Source organism: Rana temporaria, chromosome 2 (assembly GCF_905171775.1).
Source record: "Rana temporaria chromosome 2, aRanTem1.1, whole genome shotgun sequence".
In the NCBI taxonomy this organism is placed as follows: domain Eukaryota; kingdom Metazoa; phylum Chordata; class Amphibia; order Anura; family Ranidae; genus Rana; species Rana temporaria.
The window spans coordinates 307,333,148-307,345,427 of record NC_053490.1 but is presented as its reverse complement, the minus strand read 5'-3'; the positions used below and the strand labels follow the sequence as shown (position 1 = coordinate 307,345,427).

Below are 12,280 nucleotides of genomic sequence, written 5' to 3'. Positions count from 1 at the left end.
CACTAGGGGGAGATCAAGGGATTAAATGTGTTCCTTGGGGGGATGGGACTAACTGGAGGAGGAGGGAGATCGCTGTTCCTGATCACTAGGAACAGCCCCTCTCTCCCTCTCTCCCACAGGTTAAAGATCAACTCCAACTAAGCAGTTGCAGAAAAAAAATGTCATTCCTTTTGGGATAAAGGTTTTACATAAATTAATAAAAGCTGACTGTTATAATCACCCAGTGAAAAAACGTTCTGTAGCTGCATAAAAAGTGTGAGTTGGTTTGTCTTTAAATTTGTTAGTCAAGTCCATCTAAATTTGAAACTACATCTAACACTACCCTCTCCCCAGACTGACAATACTGCTGCCAAAAGGCCTTTCCATTGCTCCTCCATCCAGAGTGGAAAGACCCTAAGACAAGAAGTGTGTTACTGACTGAATCCCCTGGTGAAAACGCCTTAAAGCTAGAATTGGTAAGCTGCAATATAATACATTTTTGGGTTTTATACAGCTTTAACCACTTGAGACCCGCGCTATTGACAAAAGACGTCAACAGCGCGGCTCTCAGGTGCCAACTGGACGTCTTTGGACGTCATTTCAGGTGCATTACCCGCGCGCGCCTCTGGGGGGCGCGCAGCGGGTAAACACTGTACCGGCGCATCGCTGGGGAGCCAATGCGTGTACCTGGCGGCCGCGATGTCCGCCAGGTACACGCGATCGTCGGTAACTGAGCAGGGACGTGGAGCTCTGTGTGTAAACAGAGCTCCACGTGCTGTCAGAGGAGAGGAGACCGATCGGTGTCCCTTGTACATAGGGACACAGCATCGGTCACCTCCCCCAGTCACCCCCCTCCCCCCACACAGTTAGAACACACCCAGGCTACACATTTAACCCCTTCCTCACCCCCTAGTGTTAACCCCTTCACTGCCAGTCACATTTATACAGTAATTAGTGCATTTTTATAGCACTGATCGCTGTATAAATGTGAATGGTCCCAAATTTGTGTCAAAAGTGTCCGATACGTCCGTCGCAATATCGCAATCCCAATAAAAATCGCAGATCGCCGCCATTACTAGTAAAAAAAAAAATCATAAAAAAAATCATAATTCTGTCCCCTATTTTGTAGGCGCTATAACTTTTGAGCAAACCATTCGCTTATTGCGTTTTTTTTTTTTTTACAAAAATACGTTGAAAAATACGTATCGGCCTTAACTGAGAAAAAAAATAGTTTTTTTTAAAAAAAAATTGGGATATTTATTATAGCAACAAGTAAAAAAAAAATATATTTTTTAAATTGTCGCTCTTTTTTTGTTTATAGCGCAAAAAATAAAAACCGCAGAGGTGATCAAATACCACCAAAATAAAGCTCTATTTGTGGGGAAAAAAGGACGTCAATTTTGTTTGGAAGCCACGTCGCACGACCGCGCAAATGTCAGTTAAAGCGACGCAGTGCCGGAAGCTGAAATTTCGCCTGGGAATGAAGGGGGTTTATGTGCCCAGTAAGCAAGTGGTTAAAGAGGTTGTAAAGGTTTACATTTTTTCACCTTAATACACCCTTTGCATTAAGGTGAAAAAACACCTGGCTGTCACCGGCCCCTCAGCCCCCCCCCCGTTTTACTTACCTGAGCCCATTTACCTGCTCTGCGCGTCCACGGCGTCCTATTCTCCACAGAGTCTCAGTGTTGATTGGATAGATTGATAGCAGCATAGCCATTGGCTCCCGCTGCTGTCAATCAAATCCAATGACGCGGCCACCGGGGGGCGGGAACGAGTCATACACTCTGTCTATGGACGCAGAGTGTATGACAGGGAGCACGCCCGCAAGGTAACCCCCTCGGAAGACAGCTTTCCAGAGGGGGTTAGCTATTGCGGGGAGGAGCCACGAGAGCTGCCCGTGGGACCCCAGAACAGCAGGCTCAGGGGCACTCTGAGCAAAACAAACTGCACAGTGGAGGTAAGTATGACATGTTTGTTATTTAAAAAAAAAAAAAAAAAATGAACATATACAGCCACTTTAAAGCTGAAGTCTCGGGGAAAAAATTAAAGCAGGAATCCTCTTTTATTCATATTTGCATTGGTTTAGTTTGATGAAAGTGTCTAGATGTAATATTCAGGTGGCCCCTGGGTATACTGTTGTAGCAGTCCTCCCTACATAGAATGAGAGCATGATCTCCAGGATAGAGCTCCAGTGACTTCTCCTCTGCACGTTCAACACAGAAGGTCACATGCATCACATGGCTATTCAGAGAACGTCTTGTATTTTTCCCATTGAAAATTTGCCTTTTCAATCATTTGTTCAACAAAATTATCAATAGATGCAATGCTGTACTGTGGAAAAAGTAAGTACAACCTTGGCTTCAAAACCTAGTATGACCCCTTAAGCAGAAATGACTTCTTGTAGGCATTTCGTAAAACTGCCAAACATTCTCTGACATTGATGTTGACCACGTCTCCCTGCAAAATCCCTTCAGTTGCAAGAGGTTTGTGGGTTTCCTTGCTTGAAATGCGCATTTCATAATCCCCCTACAAAATTGAATTGGGTATCAAATCAGGGCATTGACTAGGGCAGTCAATAACCCTCTATTTCTTTTTTAATGGACATGCTAGTTTGCTTCAGATCAATATTGTGTTTGAAAGACTCTTCAACCTATATTTTTGGACAGATAGCCTTTCATAAGATGCAGAATGCATAGTTGACTTGATGACTGCAAACTTCCCAGGCCCTGAAGCAGCAGAGCAACCATAAACCCTTCCACCACCATGCTTCACGGTTGGTTCTTCTCCTGAAAGACTGACTTTTTGTCTGCAGTAAACATGTCATGTTACTGTGACCAAACGACTCTGTCTTTGATCACTCTTCAGCACTTTTTTCCAGAAGGCCTGGTCTTTGTTTATGCATTCAATGCCAAACTGTAATCTCGCTCTAATGTTTCCTTTGGACAGCAAAAGCTTTTTATTAACATGCCTCCCATGTATGTTGAATTGATGCAATCTTGGTCTGATTGAAGATTCATTCACTTGGACCCCAACTTTTCCAAGAGCTACCAGAAAACCCTGTTATAAAATGTTGGGGTTGTTGTTCTTTTAGCATTAGCGTGAATTCTTGGGTTGAATTTGCAGGGTAGGTCAGTATTGAACAATTTGTATGGCTCCACTTGTAGATTATTTTCCTTACAGTGAAATGATTGATTTAACATCATTTGACATTCTTTTAAAATCCCTTGCCAGATGGGGTGTACTTACTTTTTCGCATGATTGTAAAATTAGCCTATATTTTCCAACTCCATATTTTTCATTTGCCAATTTCTCTTTTCTGACCTAACCCCGCATAGATGATTGGACAGATCAGGAAAGAAAGCGAGGTACGGGGCACTCATAAACAAAATGACTCCACTTTCATTTATTTACTGCTGATTTGTTGCTTATACCTGTTGCTCAAAGTGCTGTGCTCGGCAAATGCTTAGTGGCCAGTTTGGCTAAGTTTTTTAGTTGAGTAGGGCAGTGAATGACATAACTTCTTCATATTACATTCCAATATGTTGCTGTTACATTAACATTGATAGAAAATGACCAATACACATGGATAGTGAAAGTGTGAAATTCTAGCAAGACATTCATCTTTCTTGCTTTTAAGGCCTTTGTGGAGCATCAATTTAACAGGAAATGTGCCAACTTCTTTCGAACCTCCCATGTAGTACCATTGTGTGCTGTGCACTTTTTTTTTATACTTTTTTGTTGTTGTAAGATTTTATTTACTACAGCTAAAGCACAGCACATGCTCCATATTGTGGTCTGCATTTGATGAATGAAACAAAATGAATGCATAAATATATGGGCATAAATGTATGCAAGGGTCATTGAACGTCTTTGCCACTAATTGAGAAGGACTTTTTTCATGTTTGCACTAGTAATAATTTCAGCAGGAAAACTGGAGGTAGATTATGGCTCCATGCACACTAGACGCTCAAAAACCACAGAAAAAAAACTTGAATTTTTAGGAGCGTTTACAAGTGTTTAGGAGCAGTAGCATTTTTGTTGAGGCGCGGGAGACCGCCGGCATCCTTAACAACGTATGACTCGTCAGCAGGGATCCAGTCAATGACGTCACGCAGGGGCGGAGCCACCAGGTGACATTGCCAGGTGTCCACGCCTTTTAGGTATTTAAGAACTGTCAGACGGCAGAGCAGGCCGATGTTGGAAGGCTTTCGATGGATCTACACCATGCAATTGTCAGTTAAAGCGACGCAGTGCCGTATCGCAAAAAAATGGTCTGGTCAACAAGGGGCTAATCCTTCCCGTCCTTATTTAGTTAAATAGAAAACTAGCTTTTAATTTTTACTCAAAGCATTTTATTACTCAAAATCTGATTTATTTTTATTCTTTTAAAGCATTAATTTTATCCACCCTGCAGAGTAAAAATAATTAATATCAATAAACTGTAATAAAGTATCCTACAAATATATATATATTATATGTGAAATCAAATATTTTTTGGCAAGAACATGCCGTGGGTGGATTTCTACCAGTCATAGGCTGTGTCACACCCCTCCAGCCTGTGTCTTTGAATAATAGGGAGGTGAAGTCTCCATCAATCTACAGTAAAACCTTGGATTGCAAGCATAATTCATTCCAGAAACATGCTTGTATATCAAAGCAAATTTCCCCATAAGAAGTAATGGAAACACAAATGATTGGTTCCAGAGCTATTTATTTTTAGGTCCTTCAGTTTATAGTCCATATAAAAAGATTATAGCAATGTGATAGGATGTGTAACCATGAAATGTCCATCCACATGGGGATTAGAAGCAAAATCCAGCAGAAGCTACAGAGTATTAAAGAGAAGAGAGGCGCCTTTAAGTGTAGCAATACATTTGCCAAATGTTGTACCTTTATTAACCACTTAAGACCCGGACCATTATGCAGGTTAAGGACCTTGCCCCTTTTTGCGATTCGGCACTGCGTCGCTTTAACTGACAATTGCGCGGTCGTGCGACGTGGCTCCCAAACAAAATTGGCGTCCTTTTTTTCCCACAAATAGAGCTTTCTTTTGGTGGTATTCGATCACCTCTGCGGTTTTTATTTTATGCACACGATGTGCTGAAAAAAACGAAGTTCAATGCTTCCAAGCATCCGTCGACTTGATTCTGAGCATGCGCGGGTTTTGAACCGATGCTTTTGTGTACTAACCATTAGTTTGGCCCGATCGGTCAGCGGTCCATCGGTTCGATTTTAAAGCAAGTTTTAAAATTTTGGTCCAAAGGACAAAAGACCGATGGGCCGAACACACGGTCGGTTTGGGCCTAAGAGTTAACCACTAGGGGGCACTGTAGGGGTTAAGTGTGACCTCATATGTGTTTCTAACTGTAGGGGGGCGGGGCTGGACGTGTGACGTGTGAGCCGTGTGAGACGTGTGACGTCAATGATCGTCTTTCCCTATATCAGGGAACAGACGATCAATGACACTGCCTGACACCGCTTAGGACCGGGTCGCGAGCGCGCCACCGGTGGCGCGCTCGCGACCCCACGGCTGAGCTTAAAGAGACTCGTACAGGTACGTGATTGTGCCCAGCAGTGCCATTCTGCCGACGTTTATCGGCCAGAAGGGGTCCTTAAGTGGTTAAGATATGCTAAAGGTCTTTTATTCAGTCCATACCTTAAGTGCTAGTAAAAGCGGCTTTCCGGGCATAAATTTCTAGCTTGCAAAAAAAAATAATTATTATCACATAAAATAGTCCCTAAAACATATTAATAGCTCCCAAATCGTTCCAGAAATCATTACAAACACTTGCCTTATATCCTCCAGCTCATGTTGTGGCCGTATCCATCGTATGTGTGGGCATGTGAAGCCCAGTTCCCTTTTCTTCCTGGTTTTCAAGGATAGGTGCATGCTGGGCGATTTTTTAGGCACAGTAATGCCCAGAGACTCCTAGGAAATGAGTGTCATCATTTCCCAGGAGGCAATGGGGTCTTAAGACAGGAAGTTGAACCACCATCTTTCCTGGAAAATCGTACTCAGACCGTGAAACTTGGAGATTTCACATCAGAAACACGGACCATCACATGCGGAGTCCCGCAAGGATCACCCCTCTCACCTCTACTCTTCAACATCTACATCCGCCCGCTCCTCAAAATCATCAGCAAACAGGACCTGCGTTACCACTCCTATGCGGACGACACGCAGCTTTACCTTCGAATCACCAACAAAAAAGACCAATTTCTTGAACTTGGAAAGTGTCTCACACTGATCGACAATTGGATGACCGAAAGCTCCCTCAAACTTAACGGATCGAAAACAGAACTACTCATCCTTCACGCAAATAAAAAATCCATTGCTAGGACCACATGGACACCACCCACCATCCTCGGACAAACCATCGCACCAAGCAAAAAAATCAAAAGTCTCGGAGTCATCTTCGACTCAGACATGACGATGGATGCACAAATAGGATCAGTCGTCAGCAGCTCTCATCATCTGCTCCGCATGCTACGTAGACTCATCCCCTTTATCCCGAAAGAAGACACGGCAGTAGTTGTCGGAACAATCATCAACTCACGACTCGACTACGCAAACTCCCTCTACTTAGGGCTACCAAAATACCAGATGGCGCGTCTACAAGTCGTCCAGAACACGGCAGCCAGACTGGTAACAGGTAAAAAGCCGTGGGAATCAGTCGCCCCAGTCTTGAGGTCCCTCCACTGGCTGTCCGTACAGGACCGGGTGACATTCAAGACGCTCTGCCTCACCCACAAATGTTCACAGGGAAAAGCTCCTCAATACTTATGCGAGAAAATAAAACCGTACGTCACCAAGCGCATGCTTCGGTCAACCAACCAAAACCTTCTCCAAATTCCTAAATCCCGCTACAAATCGAAAGGAGAACGAAGATTCTCGGTCCAAGGACCACGGCTCTGGAATGCTCTACCCACGACCATCCGCTTGGAAGAAAACCATCGGGCATTCAGGAAAAAGCTAAAGACCCACCTCTTCTGAAAGATCTGTACTACTCTGGATGACAAGCGCCTTGAGGCGATTAAGTTCGCATTTGCTGCGCTATACAAGTTACTCACTCACTCACTCACTCACCTAGGACCAGGAACTAGGCAGACTACGAAATGTGCCTAGTAACAGCCAGATAGAAGTGAGTAAATATGTTTATTTTTTAAAAAAATTTTTACATTAAAGGCAAGCTGTTGATAGAAAGTTCATTTTTAGAGTGGAACTCCGCTTTAACGTGCCTTAAACTGCTGCTTGTTGAATCAGGAGTGTCCACCATAGACTGAGATATGGGCTCTTTTCTAGGCCGTGTATACTTCTCACTAGGCTGGTTTCCTTTTTAGATAGCCTAATGTGGAATGAAGAAGTGAGCTCAGGATTTGCTGGTGTATGGGTACCTTTTAGAAAAATGACTGCATCTGCTGTGCCGTGCATTTCTTTATATAGTAACCTTGCAAATCTGCTAGCTTTGCCCTGATTTTACAGGCCTCTCCAGCAACCAATGGGGTAATGCATTTTTATCACAAGTGGTGTTGGGCATTTTTTTTGTAAATTTTTGTCAATTTTGTCTCAAAATTTGACGTGGCGGGGTTGGTAAGTAGAAAATTAGCGGTTGAGTGAATGCAAACGCAGTGCATTGCTATTACTTAAAGTGCACCTTTACTTAACGAAACAAATGCTGTGAAGGAGTGTACTCGTGGAGGTACTTGGTTCTTCCAGTGCTAAAGATCTATGATTCTAATTTCTCACGGTCAAGAGACTGCTGTTTTACATTTATCACATCAGTACAACGAGAATAGATTGTGGAGGCATTCACTTCAATGGGTTATTGAGTAACACCAAACTCCTCCACCATGGTACCTCTTTCCAATGGCCATATGCTAAACAAGGGGGCCCTAATGATGTGGGGGAGGGGGCAGCATGGTGTTATTAACATGGCAGACAGGACTTTACATTAGCCTTCTAAAACACCCCAAAGCTTTCATTATTGAAAACAATGGAAGGGCAGTACTTTCCCATTTTCTTTGCAGCATGTTTTCTTAACAGGTGCTCTTTAATCAGCTTTATATAATCTGTATAAGAATTGCTTTACATCCCTAATTAGATGGATTGATGATTCTGTTTTTCTTTTTTTTTATATTTGCTTGTGATTGAACACATTTTCTAGAAAGAGGGAAAGCCACCAAGTCGGACTTTGAACGCCGATTGTACCAAAGGTATTGATTAAATTATTGTTGGTCCAATCTGCCTTCAAAGTCCGACTTGGTGGCTTTCCCTCTTTCTAGTTCAATGGTTTATACCAGGGATCCTCAAACTACGGCCCTCCAGCTGTTTTAGAACTATGCATCCCATGAGGCATTGTAACACACTGACATTCACAGACATGACTAGGCATGATGGGAATTGTAGTTCCTGAACAACTGGAGGGCCGTAGTTTGAAGACCCATGGTTTATACGAATGTGGCTTAGGAGTGACCATTACAATTTTATTAAACACCATTTCTCTTCCAGTTATGAATGATATTATCACAACTATGTTTAACAAGAAGTTCATGGAAGAACTATTTAAACCACAAGAGCTGTACTCCAAGAAAGCCCTCAGGACAGTTTTTGACCGATTGGCCCATGCTTCTATCATGAGGCTAAACCAAGCCAGCATGGACAAGGTACTTTGCTCACCATTTACACCAAATTGCTCTGTTTAAAAAATAAAATACCACTTTAGGCATGATTACAATGGATGACCCATCCGGTGAGGAATATGTTTGCAGCATGGAAGACGTCTTAAAAATACAAGCTTCATCCTTCACTTGCACTCTTTACAATACAAAAATCTCAAGCGCTCAATCCACCTAGTCCACACAAAAAAAAAAAAATTAAAGCGGGGTTCTGGGCATAATTTTGTATTTATTTTTTGAAAGCTAAAATTAATCACATTAGATAGTCCTTAAAACATAATAATAGCTCCCCAATCGTTCCAGAAATCATTGCAAACACTTGCCTTATATCCTCCAACTCATGTCGTGGCCGTATCCATCATATGTGTGGGCATGTGAAGCCCAGTTCCTTTTTCTTCCTGGTTTTCAGGGAAAGGTGCATGCTGGGCGATTTTTTTTTTTATTTTTTTTTTGGCATAGTAATGCCCAGAGACTCCTGGGAAATCATTGTCATCATTTCCCAGTAGGCAATGGTGTCTTATGACAGGAAGTTGAACCACCTAGGACCAGGAACTAGGCAGGCTTTTTTTTTTACATTAAAGGCAGGCTGTTGATAGTTCATTTTTAGGGTGGAACTCCGCTTTAAGTTGTTCAACATTAACATTAAAAACAGGTGGTTTTGTCGCATGCACTCTGTGGGGCACATGTAAGAAAACTGACTTTTTGTTTGCCGTTATTACTCTGTTGCCTATTGTTAACACTAGTTATGGAAGAATTTACCTTTTGCGTAATTGGCTACTTAGAAAATTAACTTAAACACTCCTTAGCACATATTTTATATTCAAAGCGTACAATTTTGTACAAGTCAGAATACATACAGCATTCAAAGCAGTTTTGATGTGCCACTATGATGTTTCCGCTCTTTTTAATTGGAATACATTGGGCCAGATTCACAACGAGTTACGCCGGCGTATCTGTAGATACACCGACGTAACTCGGAATCTAAGCCTGTCGTATGTTTAAGTGTATGCTCAAACTGAGATACACCTTAACCTGCCTAAGATACGACGGCCTGCGCCGTCGTAGCTTAGGGTGCAATATTTACGCTGGCCGCTAGGTGGCGCTTCCATTGAGTTTGGCGTAGAATATGCAAATGAGTAGATACGCCGATTCACAAACGTACGCTTGCCCGTCGCAGTAAAGATACGCCATTTCCGTAAGAGGTATGCCCGGCGTAAAGATAAACATGCCCCCTAGGTGGCGTATCCAATGTTAAGTATGGCTGTCGTTCCTGCGTCGCAATTTGAAAATTTTACGTTGTTTGCGTAACTCGTCCGTGAATGGGGATGGATGTCAATTACGTTCACGTCGAAACCAATGACGTCCTTGCGACGTCATTTGGAGCAATGCACACTGGGATATTTTACGGACGGCGCATGCGCAGTTCGTTCGACGCGGGGACGCGCATCATTTAAATGATACACGCCCCCTACCCGCCGAATTTGAATTCCGCCGGGTGATTTACGCTACGCCGCCACAACTTTACAGGCAAGTGTTTTGTGAATAAAGCACTTGCCTGAAAAACTTGCGGCGGCGTAACGTAAATGAGATACGTTATGCCAGCAGAAAGATCCGCTGAGTAGGCGTTCCTATGAAGAGGGGAACATGATTGACAGCCGGCTATGGTGTGTCACGCTTTCCGAAAAAAATAGCTGGAGTAGGACTCGGCTCTTCACGGCGCTATACGGTGCCTGCGCACAGACTAGGAGCTGACTGCGCAGGCGCCGTGAAGAGCCAAGTCCTATTTCGGCTATTTTCGGGAAGCGTGACGCGCCATAGCCGGCCGTCAATCATGTTCCCCTCTTCATAGGAACGCCTACTCCCCAAGGGAGTCTGAAACGTAACTAATGGATTAAACTGTGAGTACAGCGAATTTTTTTTAAATAAAGGCATACTGTAGCTGACGCTAGTATGCTGGATGGCATGGTAGACATTTTTTTTTATTTTTTTTAGGGTGAACCCCCGCTTTAAGCCATATTGGAGGGTAGACTGCCCATACTTCCACAGTTGTCATGGTTGACTTCACCTTTACATTTTGTGCTGCTGTGTCGTGTGTGTTTGTTTTTTTTTTTTGTTTTTTTTAAGTTCAAACTTTAGATTTCTGATTTCTAACATTAGATTTGATATGTTCTTGCAGCTCTATGACTTGATGACTATGGCCTTCAAGTATCAAGTTCTGTTGTGTCCTCGCCCCAAAGATATCTTATTAGTTACCTTTAATCACATGGACGCTATCAAAGACTTTATCCGGGATTCTCCCAGTATTCTGAACCAAGTGGATGAGACTTTCCGGCAGTTGATTGATGTAAGAAGGGTATTTATGAATATAGACAATGTGTGGAAAATGTTTTTTGTAAGTCCAGTCAGCAAAATGGTAATGGGGACCCTAATGTATGAAAGTGTTGAGTTTGTAAACCTGAAGAAAGAGTGGCTGACATGTAGACATTTTATGAAATTCACATGTGTCAGCGTCCTTGCATTGCTCCATAAGGCAACCAAAGGCTGTTGTAACTGAGCTGATGCTTGGCAGACTTGAAATGTCAGTTGTAAAGTATGACCACTTCCTTTAAAGTTTTACTTCCATGCTATCAATATGTCACGATAGTGCAAAAAGCTTTCTGAACACATCTCGCATACTGATCCTATCTCCTGTCAGTGAGAACACATTAGTATAGGTACTACTCTCTTACCACATTCCGTAATGCCCAAAAACACGATGCAAATTTCGGAAGGGAATTGTCATTTGACGGCCTGTCGTCTGAAATTCTTACCATTGGTATGCTCCTTTCGACATTCGCTTTTCATTTTTCGTAAGACAAAGTAAGCAGACTAGTACGTTTTTGACTAACGACAGCTCAACATCCAATTTTCAGATGATCAGAATCAAGGAACGATCCGGAAGAGTTCGGTCTTGTAAACTAATGTTCGTAATCTAGAATTAGGCAATTCATGAAATGTCACAATGCAGTGCACATTCTCATCTTCTTTAATGGGATAATAATGAAGCTGCTTTGCTGGTAATACAGATGTAGTTCTGCCAAACTTATTTTAAAAGGCTTTTGTTTTGTAGTGATATAAATAATATTAATATTATGGTTGTTTGATTTTCTTTGGGGAAGTTACCACAACACCATTATCCCTGCGTTTTTAAGATCAAAGATACAAATATGTTTGTGTCCTTTGTTAATTTTCCATTGTGTTGTTTTTAATGTAACTACCTACTACTACCAAACTGTCATTTGAAGATCAGGAACAATCTGAAAATCGCGAATCAGCGCTCGCCAAACTTCTACTAACATGAAATTAGCAGAAGGGGGCCAAAGGGTGGTGTTCGTGAAATGAACTTCCCACTTTTGTAGTACTTCACTATGTTCGTGTTTGTTGAACAACAATTTGCGAATAGTTAGTGTAACGGTCACCACCGTTTTACGACCTTCCATCAACCCACGACAGCTTATCGACACTCCACAATCAGGCAAACGAACACGACCCATAAGAATTCCCCCCAGACACGAGACACACAGCACTGTTCTGGTTTCAAATGCAAGACCACTTTAATGGTTAGCTCTCAAGTTTATATACAGTT

The 12,280-nt window shown here is 42.4% G+C and overlaps 1 protein-coding gene across 3 annotated transcripts in view; it reads left to right on the top strand.

Annotated features, from left to right (window-relative positions):
* Positions 1–12,280, top strand: part of OSCP1 (organic solute carrier partner 1) — a 40,331-nt gene that overhangs the window by 6,635 nt on the left and 21,416 nt on the right. For 2 of the 3 annotated variants that reach the window (XM_040337347.1, XM_040337346.1), the window contains exons 2-4: positions 3,315–3,344; positions 8,489–8,643; positions 10,832–10,999. In XM_040337347.1, coding sequence (XP_040193281.1) covers positions 3,315–3,344; positions 8,489–8,643; positions 10,832–10,999 — 353 coding nt within the window. The remainder of the gene's footprint in view (positions 1–3,314; positions 3,345–8,488; positions 8,644–10,831; positions 11,000–12,280) is intronic. The other variant, XM_040337348.1, reaches the window with a different exon arrangement.